This window comes from Stigmatopora nigra, chromosome 15, assembly GCF_051989575.1.
Source record: "Stigmatopora nigra isolate UIUO_SnigA chromosome 15, RoL_Snig_1.1, whole genome shotgun sequence".
Taxonomy (NCBI): Eukaryota; Metazoa; Chordata; class Actinopteri; order Syngnathiformes; family Syngnathidae; genus Stigmatopora; species Stigmatopora nigra.
The window spans coordinates 1,196,078-1,215,000 of NC_135522.1; the positions used below are offsets into that span (position 1 = coordinate 1,196,078).

The 18,923-nt window shown below is 42.6% G+C and overlaps 3 protein-coding genes across 15 annotated transcripts in view; 1 reads left to right on the forward strand and 2 right to left on the reverse strand.

The window, feature by feature from the left end:
- Positions 1 to 277: 277 nt before the first annotated feature.
- The window catches only part of LOC144208366 (5-hydroxytryptamine receptor 3A-like), a 22,120-nt gene continuing 3,474 nt past the window's right edge, over positions 278 to 18,923 (forward strand). For 3 of the 13 annotated variants that reach the window (XM_077734172.1, XM_077734174.1, XM_077734165.1), the window contains exons 1-14: positions 278 to 317; positions 1,359 to 1,427; positions 5,319 to 5,388; positions 9,186 to 9,470; positions 9,555 to 10,284; positions 10,351 to 10,667; positions 10,846 to 10,924; positions 13,017 to 14,185; positions 14,425 to 14,492; positions 16,980 to 17,099; positions 17,617 to 17,718; positions 18,332 to 18,477; positions 18,550 to 18,594; positions 18,684 to 18,790. In XM_077734172.1, the coding sequence (XP_077590298.1) occupies positions 14,474 to 14,492; positions 16,980 to 17,099; positions 17,617 to 17,718; positions 18,332 to 18,477; positions 18,550 to 18,594; positions 18,684 to 18,790 (539 nt within the window). In that variant the 5' untranslated portion in view covers positions 278 to 317; positions 1,359 to 1,427; positions 5,319 to 5,388; ... (4 more) ...; positions 13,017 to 14,185; positions 14,425 to 14,473. Of the gene's footprint in view, positions 318 to 1,358; positions 1,428 to 5,318; positions 5,389 to 9,185; positions 9,471 to 9,535; positions 10,285 to 10,350; positions 10,668 to 10,845; positions 10,925 to 12,628; positions 12,773 to 13,016; positions 14,186 to 14,424; positions 14,493 to 16,979; positions 17,100 to 17,616; positions 17,719 to 17,744; positions 17,947 to 18,331; positions 18,478 to 18,549; positions 18,595 to 18,683; positions 18,791 to 18,923 lie in introns of those variants that run through there. The other 10 variants (XM_077734169.1, XM_077734167.1, XM_077734170.1 and 7 more) reach the window with 10 other exon arrangements.
- LOC144208368 (inward rectifier potassium channel 2-like) lies at positions 9,050 to 12,621 on the reverse strand. Its single transcript, XM_077734178.1, has 2 exons — positions 12,465 to 12,621; positions 9,050 to 10,602 (listed from the first exon to the last, which is right to left on the reverse strand). The coding sequence occupies exon 2, from the start codon at positions 10,530 to 10,532 to the stop codon at positions 9,180 to 9,182; it is 1,353 nt and encodes a 450-aa protein (XP_077590304.1). The 5' UTR covers positions 10,533 to 10,602; positions 12,465 to 12,621; the 3' UTR covers positions 9,050 to 9,179.
- LOC144208546 (inward rectifier potassium channel 16-like) lies at positions 13,027 to 14,144 on the reverse strand. Its single transcript, XM_077734457.1, has one exon. It carries the CDS (start codon positions 14,128 to 14,130, stop codon positions 13,027 to 13,029), a length of 1,104 nt encoding a protein of 367 aa, XP_077590583.1. The 5' UTR covers positions 14,131 to 14,144.

The following is an 18,923-nucleotide window of genomic DNA, read 5'->3' on the forward strand; positions in this document are numbered from 1 at the left end:
TTTAACACTTTTATTTTGAAGGGGATGGATGATGACTGAATTATTTTAGTATATAACGGGATTTAGCAGTCAGAAAATGATGTTCACAAATACATTTTCTTGTATTTGACAAGTTTAAGTGTATATTTATTAATTAATAGTGAAAACCTGTTTACAAAAATGTAAGCAAATTCGTATTTCATGTACTAATTAACAAAACACGTTTACCCTAGCCGTGAACTTTGAACCCGGAAGTTGTCACAGGCTGTTTACTTGCCCGTGAACTCTGAATCCGGAAGTCCCTTTCCTGCGACGTCGTCATGACGTTACGTCGTTCGGTGAGATTGTGCATTACATTTACGTAATATATATTTATATTTAGAGTTGATATCATGATATGAATGGTGGCCAAGTGAGATTAGCGTTTTGATGTGCCATTTCGTGGTATTTTGGTCCTTGACTAGACCTAAAATTAAAGTTAGTAAACGCTATTTAACCATTTCGAAATGGCGGCCATTTTATACGTCTACACTCGCCGTTTTCTCGGGCTAATAATCCTCTTCAAAGAGTACTAAAAATGTGTCATTTGCGATAGAATAGAGTAATAATTGACGATGTCCTCATTCTATTTTCACTCCTATTTCAAGTGCATGGCCGCATAACAAATGAGTGACGACGACGACGTGTCCTTTTAAAAGTCACTCGAATGACTTTGCATTTTCAAAGACGCCATTTAGCAACGACAATACAACACGGTCAACATTACCTTGATTAAAATGATGTAAGCCTACGGGTTTAAAAATGGCTCGAAACATTTAGAATGATTTAAAGTGTACCAAAACGTCTAAATCTTGTTAAGATGGTTTAATGTAGAAAACGTTAATTTCTAAGCCTGTTTAATCAAACGACCTGGTTGCTAGGGAGAACAACCGTTCCCTGGCAACGTCTTTCCATCCGCTCTCATATTGGAAAAAGATGCAAAAAACTAAAAACGTACCAAATTTTAAGCGTTAAAAACTCGACAACAATATTTCCACAGTGTTTTCTTATTTATTTTCCCGGTTTAGGCAGGTTACATAAGCGAAAGTGTTTTCTCAGTGAGTCGTGAGTCTTCACAATAGTGACGGCTGTCCCACGACTCTTTCTTTATGTCTTTGGCTTTTAAACAACAACAAAAAGCTTTTCATAGCAATGAATTCACGGCGCGCTGAGGAAATTCAATGGCGACCACTCGCTTTGGGCCGGAAGCAAAAACCACGACAGTCTTACTTTGGGAAAGGAGGCCTTATGTAAGGCAGATAGTCTCATGTTGAAAATTAGCCCTTAGCTACAATTTTACATTCATTCATTCATTTTTCTAACCACTTTATCCTCACTAGGGTCGAGGGGCTTATCCCAGCTGACGTCGGGCCAGAGGCGGGCATGAGGAATCAAAGGACCAATCACAGGTAAAGGAAAATTTAGATGAATATGAATATGTTCATTGATTTGTGCTGTCCTTTTTTAAATAAATCAAACTCAAACTGTGAATGAACGTGAAATAATTGAGTCATAATTGACAAATAAAATATCACAAAGCCAATTTATGGTGTTTTCCTATTTTGAAATATTATTACTTGAGTTATGCTCAGAATTTCAAAGTAAATATACGTGAAAATATGTGCCTTTTTTGTCATTTAACCACTTTAAAGTAAAAAAAGGGGATTATGTTAACAGTATTTTAGAAATTTATGAGCTTATTAATGAAAGTATGTATGGACAATTGTCTAATGAAAAAATAAATAAATATAAAGGCGCTAAAGGTCATGTCGGTTTCCACAAACAAAAAATTACTGTTATGCTCACGCCATCTTAGTTTTTTTTTTAGCAAATGACACCAAAGTAAAGTGCACTTTTGTCGTCCTTCCGGTAACTGCCTCCTTTTACAGTCGCAAGCCTCGGAGGGACTTTTGTCCTCTTTGGACTCAAAAGATTCCCATTAATACACTCTTTGCAAAGTGGAAAATGACATCATTTCATTTTTTGGGAGACCTAAAAAAAATTATAAGTTGCTTTTGAGTCTTTTAGAATATGCAATGACCCGCACTAGCGGTTTGCAAACATTTTCCCGTAACAAAGAATAGCGAGCACTCCAATAAGGGCCGACGTGTTCGTTTCTGGCGCCGACTGGTCTCCAGACACGACGGACGATTAATGTCGTTTTCAATTGCTATTTTGTTTTGACGCCCTACATGGGCTAATTACATAAACAGCCTTCCGTGTATCCATCGCCGACCTCCAACGCCACTGACGAGCGCCTATCGACCCGACGGCCTTGTTGCGTGCCGCAAACTAGCCTCCCGCTTATTCAAATCCAACATTGAACTCAATTGCTAAGTTATTCTAAAGACAATTAAATTATTTTATTGTTGCCTGGGTTTTCCTGAACGGGGGGGTCGCCACGTTCAAGTTAGCAGTTGCTCTCATGGAAACTTGTTGACGGTCCCTGGCGACAAAGTGTGGAGAGACGCTTCTTCCACAAGGCTGTCGGAAACAGAAGCACACCACTTAGGCTTCTTAATATATATCTTTAAATGTCATCTAGTCATTTTGTTGATCCTTCTCTGAAATTGGATGAACTCCCGTGCAAGCCATTGACGTTGCAGAGTGGCTTCCAAAATCATTTTAGCGTCTTAGCGCCGACAACAGATGAGCTACGGAAACGTAAACAACTGTCATTAGGGCAGGGAATTTGGCATACTCGCGTTTCATTGGCTAAAATTGTCTGAGGCACTCCCTGGAAATTTTGGCACGATGTAAGAATAATTCAATTGCGTCTGCCTCACAGTTCGGGGTACTGGGTTCGAATCCAGGTCGGTCCACCTGTTTTGCGTTGGCGATTCTTTTAGTAGGCGTGGCCAAGACAGATAAAAATGGAGGACTTGTTAGGATATCATTTCATGATTAAGCTTTGCACTTTTCTGGATCTTTTTTTAAGTACTTCATTCCTAATTATTGGGTTGGGCAGTACTTTTTTTTCTGCCATCCTCCAGGTGGCGCTGTTGTCTCTGGTCCATTTCATTCAGAAAATGATGCCCGTATCCCAATGAATATTGTTGACTTCAATGTTTAAATGACAGACCTCATCCGTGACGTCAATTTCCCGTGTTTTGCGTCTTTTAGGATGACGTCATTTTCAACGTAAGACCAAAAAGGGATAGTGGACACTGCTTGTCTTTTAGCGCTTTGGCCGCCGTGACCACGGCTTCCGTTACACGCGGCGCGCTGGGGTGTAATTAGAGCACGCTCTGGTGTTTGGCGCCGGGCCAACACGGAGAGCGGAGAGCAGTCCGCGTGTGGCCACCCGCTCCCAAGGTCGCCGAGGTCATGCATAAGTGCAAACGTGGAGTTTGTTTACTGCCGGGTTCATGTCCATTCCGGTTGGATTCCTGACTAAAATGTCCATTCATGATTGTGAGTGACAACGATTGTCTTTCCCGATGCGTAACCTGCGACCAATCCTGGGTGTCATTGGCCTTTCGCCCAAAATGGCGGCTAAGCCATTTTGAAGATGAGCTTTAGTTTATTTGATTGAAAAAAGTGACAGTACATAGGAATGATTACATACATATTGAGATTGAGTTTGATTTATTTATTAAAGGATAGCACATAATAATGAGTCGAGTTAGCTTTTGATTGAAGCAGATTTATTTTGGAGAGCCGACGAGTGGACGGCCTTGACGCTGAGTGACGTGACGTTAGAGCTCGCCAATCATCCCCCTCGTGGATTTACGTCAAAAGTCGACCTCATCCGTTCCGTAAACCAAGACGCCAAACACAAACCGGCGCAGTCTTCGGAAAGAAATTAAGATGGTGTCACGTAACGCCTAATCTTTTGCCCCAAACAATTTGCATCCTTAGCCTGCAAACTCAAAATAGAAACTCCAAAGTACCTCCTAGGTCATTTTATGTATATATTTTTTAAGAATAAACTCGTTTTCTTCTCCAGTCGGTGATCTTTTAGTTTCTCCTTGGGCGGATTAACGCCACGGATGACGACGCGTCGGTTAATAATCTCACCTCGCGACCGAAAAGGAGGACGACGACCATCTGCTCGCCCGGTCGAGGGAGGGGGGTGCGGGATTTGATGACCCCGTCCCGGTAGCGCCAGGGTGATTAGGTCTGGTCCGGCGGCGTCCCGTTCCGTCGCCCGCTCAATGTCAGCGCTGATTGGATCCGTTAATCTGATTCAATCTGAAACGCTAAGGACTCGTGTCCCAATATTGCCCCGCGTTGATAAATAAACAGGTAAACGCCACTAAACAGCAAAGGACAACCAATCATAGCTAGGGTTAGGCCAGACATGGGCAAACTACGGCCCGTGGGTCACATTTGGCCCGTTAGGCTTTTTAATCCGGCCCGCCGACGTTGTCCAAATTTTATTTTATTTTTTCCCCAAGATGGCGCCGTCACACGGAAGCCAGTGGCAGTAGCTGTGTCCACTCTTATTTGTTTTTTGTGTTTTACAGCCCCTCTATCTTTTTTTAAATGACATTTTAATATTTCTTAATACATTAGTTGACTTTGTACTTTATACTTTTGACTTTAATGATGAGTATGTTAATACTTTAGTCCTTTTTTTTCTGTTTGTCTCATATGTACTGTTAACAGATGCACTTTTTTATATGTATCCTATCTTGTGCTGACCCCGCCCATCTGTCACATTTTTTAAAGTCAATGTCAATTGTTGTAATAATAGTTTTTTCCCCACCCCTGGCTTATCATCACTATAGTTGTCCATTCATCTGTTAGCTTTGGATTAATGGCAGTAGTGGGCCAGAGAGTCAGAAGAACTCCCGCGTTGGCAGCAATCTGTTGTCGGTTAGAAGGAAGACCACCGTCCCGTAACCGTAAAGTGTTTCAGTGCCCCCGATGGAGTCATGGAAAGAGTGGGAACGGCGTCCAACATATTGTACCTGCTCCTTTTTGCATTTCCTCCCCCGAGTGTGGCTGTCAAAGATGAATGTCAGCAGGTGCTTCAGGTTATCAGAGTTCAAAAACTTATTATTAGATGTCACAAACAAGCAAACATGATACTACGCTAAGTCAAGGAGGAAGCAAGAAAACGGACATGGACTATAAATCTCTCTTTGCCTGACAACTCTTGAAAATTGCTCATTTTATTTTGTATCTTGTAATATATACTTTTTTTTCCAGCCCAGATTGAACGATTATGGTGCCAACCCTTTCAGTCAAACGGGATTGGACGTCTGTCGGCGTCCGATCCGTTTTTCAGGACTAAAAAAAAAATCATCTTTTAAGTACTTTTTCAATTAATTTTTATTTATTTTTCTCCCCAGATGGAAAGTTCGGCGCCGGCCCGCCAATCAAACCGGATTGGACGCCACCCGTCGCCAATGGCAACAAAAGGTCAGCACTCACTTTATCATTAAAATGGATCTGAGGTCTATAACTGTTAAGAGCAGTGAAAGAGTTAGACAACATTGAATCAACCAGTGCCAGTCACAGCGATTAACATCCAATCAGACGTCCAATCAATTTGAAAGGGGTTAGGTTCTTATTATATTTATTATTTGAAGAGTTAATATATGTTTGGCTCGTGTAGCAAAAGGGGGAAAAGGGATAGCGTGTGCGTTTCACTCCCCGTTTGCTGACTTCACTTCTTACACAATTGTGGCGTCATTGCAATTATGTAATTATTGTTCAGCCTATAAAAAAATAAATAAATAAACACTGGACAACAGTGACGTCAGCCTTTTTCAGGACATCAAGTGACATTTTTTCCTTTCATATTGAGAAAAACGAGTTCACTTTATTCATGATTAGAGATTTTAAATAAAATAGGAAAGATTGTATTATTTATATTAAAAGTATTTATTTTGTGGCACTTTAAGGTCAGTGTTGGCTCCCAAAAAAAAAAGGTAGATTTAGTTTGTGACATAACACCCTCCCTCTTGTGTTCTGGAAAGACTTTCCACGCCACGCGACAGCCACTTCCTTTGGAGACTTCAATTTTCCCGTCGATTTGAACACTTGAAGTATCTAAAAATGACACCAATGGAGATAAAACAGGTCTTTCGGAGGAACCGCTCGTAAATACTTCAATGCATTGAAACAAAGCTACTTTGTTTTATTGCACTGTTTGCTCTACGCGGATTCCCATTTTAAAGGAACGGTACGCTCAATTTGGAGTATTTGCACTATTCCGTGGGTTTTCTCTGGGTACTCTTGTTTTCCTCCCACATTCGCCAAAAATGTATGCTAGGCCAATTATATACTAAATCCTTCCTTAGCGTGAATGCTAGTTTGTTGCATTGTTCCTTTAATTAGCTAGCCAGCAATTCAAACGTGCCTGAAGTCCACTGTGATATGCTCCAGCACCCCCGCGACCTTTCTGAGATAAGAAGTTCAGAAAAGTATTTTTTTTAAAAGCGTTTAATAAATCAATGCATTGATCCAAATCGTAATTGGCCCATTTCAGTAAGATGCTAGCTTGTTCAGAGCGTGGGTTTTATTCGGGAAAAATCCAGGGTTAAGCACCCCCGATCGGGGTTACCAGGTCCCGGGCCCCGTCCGACGATAGTTGAGGGTAAATCTGAAAGCTCTTTTTAAAATGGTAGCTGTACCCGTACACAAATGAGAGAGTTTTGACTGCTAGCTGAGCCGCGTAGCACTTTGATTGGCTAATGTGGAAAAAGCCCCCCGGCCCCTTTATGGAGAACCAAATCAAATCTGGATCGATAGGCTCCCCGACTACGTCTCGGGCGGTCACGGAAATTAACGAAATTTGCCGAGCCCGCGTGTCATAATGCACAAGCGTATCGATTGCCTCTTATGCAACGCAACGGCGGACACAACGGCGAGCCAAATGTTGCCGACGCATCTTCGGAGAAAAGCAGGCCGTCCTTTTCAGTGTGCTTTTTATTGCAAAACAGAGACAAGACAGGTACAGCATTTACAAAATATGTTTGATTTTGACAAACAAAAGAAAATATATGGTCGGAAAAGTGCTCAGGCGAACTTGGTAGTAGTGGTGGGGGGGGGGGGGGGGGGGGGAGCTTCTGATAACAACAGTGTTTTAATGGATTTTCCAGTGAACATTAGTTATGAATAAATGCATTGTGTGTGTGTGTGTGTGTTCATGTTGATTCAATTCAAATGCCATTAACCTTTTTTACCGTATTTCCGGACTATAATATGCACTTTTTTGCCTGGCCCTGTGACTTATAATCCAATGTAACTTTATTTATTTATATTTTATCTTTCTGTTAGCTATCTGAAAAACACTTATGCTAACAGACGTCTAGTTAGCCCGTTGTCCTCCATTTTAGTTTTGTTACTTTTATGTATACTTGTTAAAAAATTGCCCTCCCAAAAATATACTCCAGTGCAAGTTATAGTCCCCAAAATACAAAAAAAAAAAATAACACATCCTTTCAATCAATCAAAAACGTCTCAGTGTCGTCGACAGTCAAAATTGGACAACTAGCATCGTCAGTAAAATAAATATTAACCTTTTTTAATCTTTCCCTCATCCTTCAAATCAGAAAAGTATTTATCATAATCATAAATAATTGTTATTAAGCTATTTTTTTTACCCCACATGTCAGTCCGTGAAAAAACTGGTTAGTTTTAGCTATAAAAAGGTCAGGTGAAAAGGGTTAAAAACCAGGCGAAGCTCCGCCCACCGGCGACTGCGGCCAAGCGTGAAACGGTTCAATCGAACGTGCGCAACGCTGACCTCCATGTCGACGACATCAACCGTTCGCCACCTCGCGCCCGATCCATATTCCCGTATCGATGCGAGCTACATTTTTTCATGTTAGGCCGCGGCTAATAAGCCCTCGCTAACAGTCACGGATGGACAGACGGACGTGCTTCAAATAGAAATGAACAAAAACTGGGGGTGAAAACACAAAAACACATTTGCCTATTTAAGAAAAAAACAATAAAAACTAAGAATACATGTTTGGCTTTGACAGTAAAGCGTGAAATATGTTACTTAGCAGCATTTTGTTATTGCACGTTGGAATAAAGAATATAAATAATATTTGTTTTCGTTAAAGAGACCTGCTCATTAACGTTGACTCTAAAAAAAATAACGTAAAGGCCCTGTCAAACATGACAACTTCAAATTATTCGCTTTTACCATTTTTAAATAATATTTTATGTTCATGCAAGAGGAAGCAAGCTGCTATTTAGCGCTAAAATCTGTAACCACAATGTCACACAGAAATTTTGAGACAATAGCAGTCGTTTTTTGGGTAACATTTCTAACTTCACCAAAAATGTAGGTTTAAAATGTAGGCCACGCCCCCAAATGACTCATTTAACTGTTAAATGCTGGGAAAGTTTGAAAATAAAAGTTTTTTGAGGGTTGTGTTGCTAAAAAAAGATGCTAAAATGGTCCCTGATGGGAAAACAGACTTTATGCTAAACAGGAATTGAGGCTATTGCGCTAAAGTATGGATTTAAAGGGACAGACATTAGTTCTATTTTGTGCTTCCTAGTGGAGATCGTTTTGTTTTGTTGAAACAAAAAAAAAAACACGATTAAATTGTTTCTGTTGACTAGTGGTAAAGTTACACGGCACTAAATGCTAGCATCTTTGCTAGTTTAGCTAATCAAATGCTGGTATCCTATTTATTAATTGTGTAGCATTCGGGTTTGGATAGGATTTTTTTACTATGATATTTCTTTGCATTAAAATTGCAATAATTCAGTCGTAAGAATGACTACAATACAACTAGAATTATATTTTGCAAATTCAGCGTTCAAAAAGTCATATTTCCTTTTAAACAGTTGCCCTGCCTCTTTCAAATTTGTAATTTGCATACTTCATTTTCTTATCATGTCATCTTGATTCTTCTCCTCAACTTTTTATTTTAACTAGTAGTTTCTATACAAGGGAGTCTGTCTACCATTGTGTATTAGCATTAAGCTAACAGGTATTGTATTTGGTATATTATTGCACAATACGTGTATTTTTTTTTGAATGGGTTTAGTTCTACAGTTTACCTCACTGGTAGTAAGCTAAATTGCTCGAAATCCATCCACATTGGACAGTCCAAAAATATGCTAAGCTAATCATTAGCATACACTGAAAAATAAAAATGGCGCGGCTGATCGCCGTAATCGGTCGGGGGATCTTTTTCCTGGTTCAAAGTCCTTTAACGTCACATTCCCATGATGCTTTGCGGCTATAGTTCCGATTCGGCAGTCAAAGGTCTGGATTCCAAGCTAGGCAAAGCGTCCAGTTCTCGCGGGAAGATGGGGAGTCCCCCCGGAGCTCCGCCTCCAACCCCACCACCGTCACCGTCATCCTCGCCGCCAAGCTCGGCCTCCTCCGACTCCTCCTCCTCCGTGTCGATCTTTTCCAGGGCCACCTCGTTCTCGTAGCAAAAGGAGTTCCCGTGGCGACGCCCCGTGGAGTCCGGCGAGCTCTTGTGGGCCAACTCGCGGGCGCTGCAACGCGGCGTGCCGGACACCTCGTAAGTATTGTCGAAACGCGAATAGTCCACTTTGTAGAAGTTCTTGTCTTGGAAGAGCACGGGCTCGAAACGATGTCCCCACAGGATCTCGCCGGCCACGTAGGAGCTACGGCATTGCGTGGTCATGGCGGTGGCTTCCACCATGCCCTCCAGGATGACCACTATCTCAAAGTCGGAGGTCTCCAGCTCCCGCTGGTTCATCTCGTAGAAGGGGCTGTCCTCGTCTATCTCGTGGACGATGGTGATGGGCGACACCAGGAAGATGCGGTCGATGCCGCTGTCGAAACCCACGTCGATGTCCACCTGGTCCAGGGGGATGAACTCGCCCTCGGCCGTGGTGCGGGACTTGAGCAGCTGCGCACGCACGTGGGCCTCCACTAGGTGGCTCTTGCGCAGGTTCCCCACCCGCCACATCAAGCACAACTTACCGTCCCTGACCGCCACGGTGGCGTAGTGGCTAAACACCAGCGTCTCGTTACGCTTCTTGGGCTTGGCCATCTTGGCCATGACGGCGCCGATGATGAAGGCGTCGATGATGCAGCCCACGATGCTCTGGAAGACCACCACGAAGACGGCCACCGGGCAGTCCTCCGTCACGTAGCGGTAGCCGTAGCCGATGGTGGTCTGCGTCTCCACCGAGAAGAGGAAGGCGGCCGTGAAGCTGTCCACGTTGGAGACGCACAGCTGAGTCTCCGCCTCCAAGTCGCCGTAGGACAGCGCCACCAACCAGAAGACCAGGCCGAAGAGGAGCCAGGAGAGCAGGAAGGAGAGGCAGAAGATGAGGAGCATCCAACGCCAACGGATGTCCACGCAGGTGGTGAAGATGTCGGCCAGGTAGCGTTGACCCTTTTCGCTCATGTTGATAAAGTGCACGTTGCAGTGGCCGTCCTTGCGCACGAAGCGGCTCTGACGACGGCGACGCCAACCCGTCTCCGTCTCCCCGGCGGCGCCGTTGCCGTAGCCGTTGGGCAACGCCACCGCCGCCGCCGTCCCCCCCGTGGTGGTCGTCGTGGCCTCCTCCGAAGACACGATGCTGTAGCGGTGGCTCCGCACGCTACCCATGGCTGGCGATTGGATTGGCGTCGGGTCACTCCTCTCCGAGCGCCGCTGGAGACCTCATCGGCGGGGAGGGCTGCGGAAAGTAAAGTGGTTGGCGGGAAGAGAAAAAGGCCACAGGTGGAGATCAAGTACGTGCAGGTGTGTGATTACCTTACAGCTTAATAATGCATAGGGGTAGCTGGAGCTAGCTGCTAGCGCTAACAGCTAAGAAGCGAATTGTCTTTTTGGGAGAATGCTTTGGGTTTTTTTTAAAATAGCTCACAACCAGTTTGTTTGTTTCTTGCTAATCACTAACTTTGACATCTAATTCCTACAGTTGCAACCCCAAGAATCACCACAAATAAGGATGACCCGCATTTTGATCAGCCCAACTTTGTCAACAGAAGTTCTCCATTGTGAGTACTATTTTATATTATACTTGAATTGAATGCTTTTTGGTGTCAAGTGCCAAAATACAACAAACAAACAAATAATCAATAAATCATCAAATAATTAAATAGGTTAGATTTATCAACTAGTTCCATAGCATTCCTTAGAATTTTTCCAGAAATTGTGTATTTTTGTATTCTGTTTATTATTTAGTTAGCTTTTAAAAAACGTACAAAAAGTTGCATATTTTGGCCTCACAATTTTTTTTGTATTCTTTTTATAGCTCAGAAATAGCTTTAATTTCCCCAAATCCCGCCATTTTTCCCCAGAAAATAGTCTTTGCTCGCCACCGATGGACGAATTAACGAGCCGAGACAACGTCCGAGCGTGAGATCTTCATTAAGAGCGCTAACAAACGGCCGTAAATGATCCTCACGGCTATTTTGGAGCCGCCGTATCAGTTCCTCTCTCGCTAAGCTTGCGTAATATGTAACACAGGAGCGAGCAAGGGCGGTTAAATTAGAAGAAAAAAAAAAACATATCGACCACAACGTTCCATTAGAATTCACGTCGAACCGCCGGATGAAAAAAACGGGGACGGGTTGAAAAATTGGGAGCTAAGCTTTTCCTTTTTGGGTTTGAAAGGCCTGGAATGGCTTCCCTGAAAGTCAGGGAAAGTCATTGGGGATCAAATTGGCGGATCCGCCCCCCCCTTCTTGGCTCCCAAATCCCTCGGCATCATCTTTGTTTTGCTCGCCGGATGATGTCATCGCTCCACATAGCAACATATGCGCGTTTAGTCCTTTTACTTTAAGTTGGACGTCATCGACGGTGGTGGACGTCCAGATGGATTTAAGTTGAGATGAAATGATTTTAAGTCAGTACTTTTGATAGGGGATGGGCGACCAATCCATTTGGGCCAATCAAATGATCAGAATTCACAGTCCAAGTGACATTTGATTCATTTAAGATATTATATTCATGCTGTTAGTGGTGTAATGAATAGTAATATACATTATGAATATGACTATGATTTCTATAGGAATATTTTCTTGATGTATTCACAGACAATTGGATGATTGTAATTCAAATTTTTGATTGATTCTAAATTTTCTCACAGAATAAAGGCTAAGATAACTGGTTGAATATTCTAAATAGACTAATTCTAGCTAGGATTGGTCATTTGACTACGTGCGATTGGTCGGCCACCCTTTCAGGGTGGTCGGAGTTGACTGGGCTTGCCTCCGGCACCCCCTGCGAGCTTTGTGGGGTTAAGCAATTCAGAAAATGAAGGATTTTGTCTCTCCAACTTTTTTAATTTTCACTTAAGCACATATAAAGCTACTTTTATTTGCGTATATTTATTCAGATGACCCAATCAATAATGATGCTACATTAAAACAGATAATGCGATCATTATCCTAAATATTTTCTAACTTTTTGGCATTAGGAAGATTGTTAAAATTGTTATGACCAAGACAAATTAGTTTTCCTGCCGTTTGTGATAGGCCAAAAAAATTGCGATACGGAGACGGACGGACGGACGAACGGATGGCGGGCGCTCACCTGTTGGCCCTCTTGGAGCAAAAGTGCTGTTTGCGTATTTTTCCGTGTCCCATAAATGCAAGGCTGCTGGAGCCGTGGTGGTCGGCGCGCTCGCTCAGGCTGCCGTCCGTCCCAGGCATCCAATTGTGCCATTACCCCGACCCGGGCCAGAGGAAGAGGCTCTTTTGTGCCTGTTCTCCCAGGGAGCCCAGCTGATTAAAAGAAGGGGGAGGGGTAGCAGGTCCCAGGGACACGCCTCCTCTCACTATTAGCAAATAGGAAAAGGGAGCGACTTTTCAGGCGCTGCACAACTCCAGGGAGATGAACCAGTGAGTTCATATTGGAAACAATTCTGTGAAAATGCTAATTGTGTCCACCAGAGGGCAGTGATATAGCCTCAAAATGTTTTTTCATTTATTTATATAGTAGAAGCTAAGCATTTCACCTGCAGTAACGTCCATAGAACTGGAAAATATTTTTTATTTACCCTATAATGTGGAACATTCTGTACATAAAAATAGCCCCAAGTCTAAGGCACATAAATATATATGTTTTCTGTGTCTTTTTTTCCAGCTCCATTTGACTACAGATACGTCTGCTGCACATCTTTGTCCACACGGCGGTAATGGCGGCGCCGACCTCTCTTGTCAAAGTGCGTACGGCAAATGGGCGCCCTCCTGCTTTCCTTTTCGTACTGCTGGCCACTCAGCATGGGCGTGGCCACCCAAGCGGTTTGGTTGAAAAAGGCAAAATCCGCCCTGTAGTGCTTCTCGCCCACTCGGACCACTTCCCGGAAGCGCTGCGCCCAGCGAATGTCGGTGGGCGCGTAGGAGGTCCGCTTCTGGTGGAGCATCCCCGTGGAGTCGCCCGTGTACGTGAAGGACACCACCAGCTCAAAGTCCTCCTCCGGGAGTTGGCGTGGGCCCACCTTGTAGAGCGGACTGCCCGCCTCCAGTTTGTGGACCACCGTAGCGGGCGTGGCCAGGACCAGGTCTCGGTTCTGGATGTCCAAGTCGTTGTAGGAGATAGCCACGGGACCTCGGGGTCCTTTAGCGTAGCGGACTAGCTGCGCCCGAGCCACGCCCTCCAGGATGTGATTCCCGCGGAAGTCCCCGAGCCGCCACGACAGGCAGAGCACGCCATCCCGCCGGTTGACCACGGCGAACTTGCTGAAGCCCACCGTCAGAGCCCGCTTCCGAGCCGACGCCATCTTGGCCACCACGATGCCGATCACCACCGTGTCCAGGAGGCAGCTGAAGACGCTCTGGACGGTCAGCACCGCCACGGCGCCGCCGCAGTTCGCCGTCAGGCCGCGGAAACCGTAACCGATGGTGGCCTGCGACTCCACGGAGAAGAGGAAGGCCGAGGTGAAGCCGTGGACGTTGAGGACGCAGGGACGATCGCCGTCTACGTTGACGTGCTCGATGAGCCAGTAACAGAGGGCGAAGACAAGCCAGGAGACGATGTAGGATAGCGAGAAGACAAGCAACATCACCCTCCAGCGGATCTCCACCAGAGTGGTGAAGATGTCCAACAGGTAGGCACTCCACTCACGGGGGACCTTGTGGAAGACTACGGGGAAGCTGCCGTCCTTTAGCATGAAGCGAAGATGCCGTCCCTCCTCCTCCACGGCGTCCAAGGAGGCGTCCACCGCCACCTCCACCTCGTCGCCTCTCTCGGTGCTCATGGCCACCGACGTTCACCAATCTGTCAAAGCGTAGGCGAAGAAAAAAGCGTCACAGGTTCGAGTATTTCTGTTTCAATGCAATAAAAAACCCATTTGGTGAGGTCACTTATGCCCGCATATTAATGACATCATCAAGAAGCGCAGCCAACTAGTCAAAAGTCAAATTTCTGCACATGCTAGCTTTAGCTTCCCTTGGGGTTTTTGTTAAAAAAGAAAGTTTTTATTTTTCAAAGTATTTTTTTTCTCCAAATAGTAACCTGGTTTATGGTTACTCTATTTTTTTTGTCTTTCCAGGTTGTCTCCGCAGATTAAAATTCCTCACGTGCACGGACGGACCTTGCGGATGGATGCGAAGGTTTTGGGTGAGTAAAGATTTTCATTTAATTTAATTGCAAAATAGCAAACTCGATGAACTTTACAAAACCGCACTGACCAATCAGAGTATTCCGTACCGCAAGGCGTCTAATTTTTTAGCAATAAAGTAAATTTTATGGCTGAAATATGCTAATGAAGGTTGTAAATACACAGGTCAGTAATTCTGACTCATTTTGGAGGGCGAAACTGTGCCTGTGGCTAAAAAAAAAAATGACCTTAACAATGACACATTTTATCCTCAGTCGATTATTGACTACAATTTACGTGGCAGTCCTTCTAAAAGTACTACAAAATTATTGGCCAACTATTCCGGGCGTCCCCTGCCTGGTGTCCAAATTCAGATGGGATATGCTCCAGCACCCCCCTAAATTTTAATATAGGCAGAAAAATACTAGTTTTGGCCCCTTAAAACATTTTTCTTGTACATTAATGCCTTAAAAAAGGATAAAATCGCTTTCTGACAATATCTGACGTCATTAATCTATTTTATTTTTTAACGGATGTCAATCATTATCCCGAAACGGCTTTCACCTTTTACGTGGAGTAAATAAGAGTTAAAGTTTAACCGTCCACAGCACGTATTTCCGTCCAAGTCAGTACTTTTCTATCCTTTCGTCCTTTCACTCCATCAAATGGCGAGCCTAATCTTGACAGCTCCTCTGATAGAAACCAATTGGAGATTTGAGCGCCCACATACGATCAAAAACATTTCCAAGGCGGCGTAGTTGTTCACTCGGTTGCTTTATGGTCTCATTGTGTCACACGGGAACAACGTTGCTGATAACGTTGATTTTATGGGGATGTTCTCGTATTTAGTGTTGACAACAGATTGTGACTAAGTCACAATTTCACTTTGGAATAATACTGTATTTGTAAACTAATCATAAAATAGTGCTTGCAATCCGTATTTATCTGATTTTTACCTTTTGCATGGCACATTTTAATCAATTGCCTGCTTTTGACCATTAATGGCTCTCAATCTTGATATAGATTGGATTAATATGGCTTTCATTTTCATTTAAAAATCAACTTTAAAGTGTTATTGTCTGCCAAATAAGTGGCTTTTTTGTCGTTTAAATTTTCATTTGTTATTATTTGATCAATATATACATGTATTTATTCTTGAAAAAATATTAAATTGCAATACCCAGTCATAATTTAATACATAAATGCTATATATTGAATATTTGCTACAGTTAGCCGCTACTATGAAGCTTTCAGCTAATAGTCTAATTTGTTTTTGTGTGTTGATATTTACATCCCAGTTTTTTTAAATTCCAGCATTTTTGTAATTTTTCAATTATTAGACAAATGACAATCATCCGCATTATTATAATATTTAAGAATAACTTCAAAATACATAAAGTATATATAATGACACCCATAAAATTTAGCACATATTTCACTGCGTTCTCCACAGGAATGAATTTCTTTTGCAATTTTACTCAAAGAAGCAAATGTCTTATTAAATGACCAACTTTCTGTAATATTGACATAATTACAATATTTAATAAATAGTGAGAAACTTACGTGTGTATTCCCGACGTAGGAGGCACATTAAAAATGCTACTTGAGGGCTCCAAGTGAGTTCTGGTCCTGAGGCAAAGTCCCCTTCCTCCCCCTGATATCGCTTCTGACGTCTTATTGGACGATCTGGCCCCATTTATGACCCGTGTTACATTTCAGAAATATATTAAAAAAAAAAAAAAAAAATACACTGCAAAAAATGTCGTCATCAAAAACAAAAAATAAAAACACCACGCTAAAAGACATGTCCTCATTTGACAGTCCCGAAAATGGATGGTTATTAATGGCAGCTCTTTTTTTAAAATGCATTTCCGTGATTCATTAGACGGGAAGTTAACCTTTGCTCAATCAGGTGGAGAGAGACCCGCCGCCGTGGGATTTTTTTCTTTCTTTTTCTGAGTCGTCGATAAAGTTTTAAAGCGTTTTATGGCGGCCCCAAAGAGGTCAATGGCGGACAAACAATGGACTAAAAATAAAAGCTGGTTTCTTCTTCAGGTGCGACGATGTGCAAAGACCAAGATAAGCGGAATTCCTGACAGATAACCTTTTATACCCCACGTGTCCTTTATTTCACACCAGCGGATGCTAAAAAATGCCTTTAGCCAGCGTCCATCATAAATAATAAAAGATATGATATACGATATGACGTCGATAAACTGCAAAGATTATTGTTTTCAAGTGGCTACTGGTTCAGTCCTGATATTGATAAAAGGAGAGATTAAGATGGATTTATTGATTATGGAGTTTTTTTATATAATAATAATAATTTATTTTTTATTTTATTATTATGATCTATTTATTCATTCATTCTTTTTTATAATTCACTTCCAGTCCAGGTCATATGTGTTGTGGTAGTTAGTAATAAAAAAAAAAAGGAAATTTAAACCACTTTGGTTGACTTATGTATAATAATTCATTCATTTTCTGAATTACTTTATCCTCACCAGGTTGGCGGGTGGTGCCGGATCCTATCCCAGCTGACAGGGACACCCCAGCCAATCGCAGTACACGAGGAGACATTTGGTTCAAGCTACCGACCGACCCGACTGGCAAAGTTGAAGCAACGGGTACCTCTACATACAATCTTAATTCATTCCGGGACTGAGCTCATATGTCAATTTACCTGTAACTCAAATCAACATTTCTCATTGAAATGAACTAAAAACAAATTAATTATTTCCAACACTCTGAAAAAAAACACCAAATACAGGATATTTGATTAGAAAAAAAATATTTCTTCTAATTTGCCATCTGCTAACAAAATAACACGTAACTAGTACTACCACTGTATATATATATTTTGTATTTCCCAATAATAATATAAAATACCATTCTGTAGGCCTTTGGGTGGCAAATTTGGGACCCCTACCCTATAGAGTGTACTGCCAGGCCTCCCATTTCCAATCAATCGGACATCTACCATATATATATGTATGCATATATTATATGTACATACGAGAAAGAACATTTATATAATCTAGTGGTTTGTTAAGTCAACATAAGAACAATAACAGCGATTCAGCTATTAAAACCAACAGTGTGCCAATTGCACAGCTTCCCAAAACCTTCCATTTTTTTTTACAGTGACCGCAAAGTCTTTGTCGGCGTTCGTTGGACAAACTCTAAGGTGGTTGGCATTGTCCGACGGTAGGACAAATAGCAGCTGGCATCACATTGAAGGTGACGGTAATGAAGCCGCTTGCTTGTGTCAATAATTGTTTCTCACGCGACGACAATGTTTTGTTGGCGTTGGCTTCAATTGTTTGACGCTGCCTGCTTAAAAAGGCCCGAGAGGCCAAAAGAAAGACAGTCGGATTTTTGTCTTTCCGTCCGTCCGGAGGGTGACGATGCCGCAAATGCAACGTAGCCTCCGTTTAGCGAGTACCGCGCTTTTATGGACGTTGCTTTTTGCAGGTGAGCCCGATCGAAGCATTTTAGCTTACTGTATTTTAAGTCTTAACATTTGATTGGGCCTGTGACTTATAATACATGTATTATTTTCTTTGAACACTTATATAGACTGTTAGGTTGATTTTTCTTTTTTTTTTGGGGCTGTAGTTATCTTAAAAACTGTTTTAGTTGCGCCTTATAGTGTGGAAAATCATGTTATGTTTTTTTTGAGGCTGTAGTCACTTCTAAAAATTGTAATTTATTCTCCAGTGCAGTCAATTGAATCTTTATTGTGAATTCTTTGGTCGGTGCGACTTATAGTCCGAAAAATACCTGTTTTTGAGATCCGAAACACGGCACTTTTGTGCCGTTTTAGCCGTTGTTGACCTGCGTTTCCATCAAACTTCAGGACAAGCAAGCTGGACGGACGCCTGCTACACCCGCCGATGTCTGGCCAGCATGCTCGTGGAGAGAAAATTAGTAACTCAGCCGCAGTTCTTAGGCTGCTATGAGACTGTCCATGTGACCTCACTCAAGTATCAGACCATCAAAGTTGTAAGTTTATAGGAAGGACAAATTGGAGCACTTTTGACTCGCTACGTTTGAGCGGACGCTATTTCATTTCAGGACACCAAGAATCTTCGTTTAGTTTCCACTTTGGATGCCACCATGGTAAGTAAACCACGCCGCGGTCACGGCGGTGGCGGTGGCGGCGGCGGCGGCGCTCTCGATGTTGTCCCTGACATCCACTGTGCTGGCAGGAATGGCAGGACGACGACCTCAGTTGGGATTATTCCCTTTACCCGTACGATGAGGTCATCTTGCCCGTCAGCAAAGTCTGGACGCCGGATATATTTGTGTCCAATGGGTAACAAGTGCTTTTTGCTCCGTCTATTCATAGCATAACATATATATACGTATATGTGTATGTGTATATGTATATGTATATATATATGTATATATATATATATGTATATATATATATATATATATATATATAT

Excerpts from the sequence above, each read along its gene's own strand:
- LOC144208546 (XM_077734457.1), bottom strand. The coding sequence starts at position 14,130 with ATGAGCACCGAGAGAGGCGACGAGGTGGAGGTGGCGGTGGACGCCTCC.
- LOC144208368 (XM_077734178.1), bottom strand. The coding sequence starts at position 10,532 with ATGGGTAGCGTGCGGAGCCACCGCTACAGCATCGTGTCTTCGGAGGAG.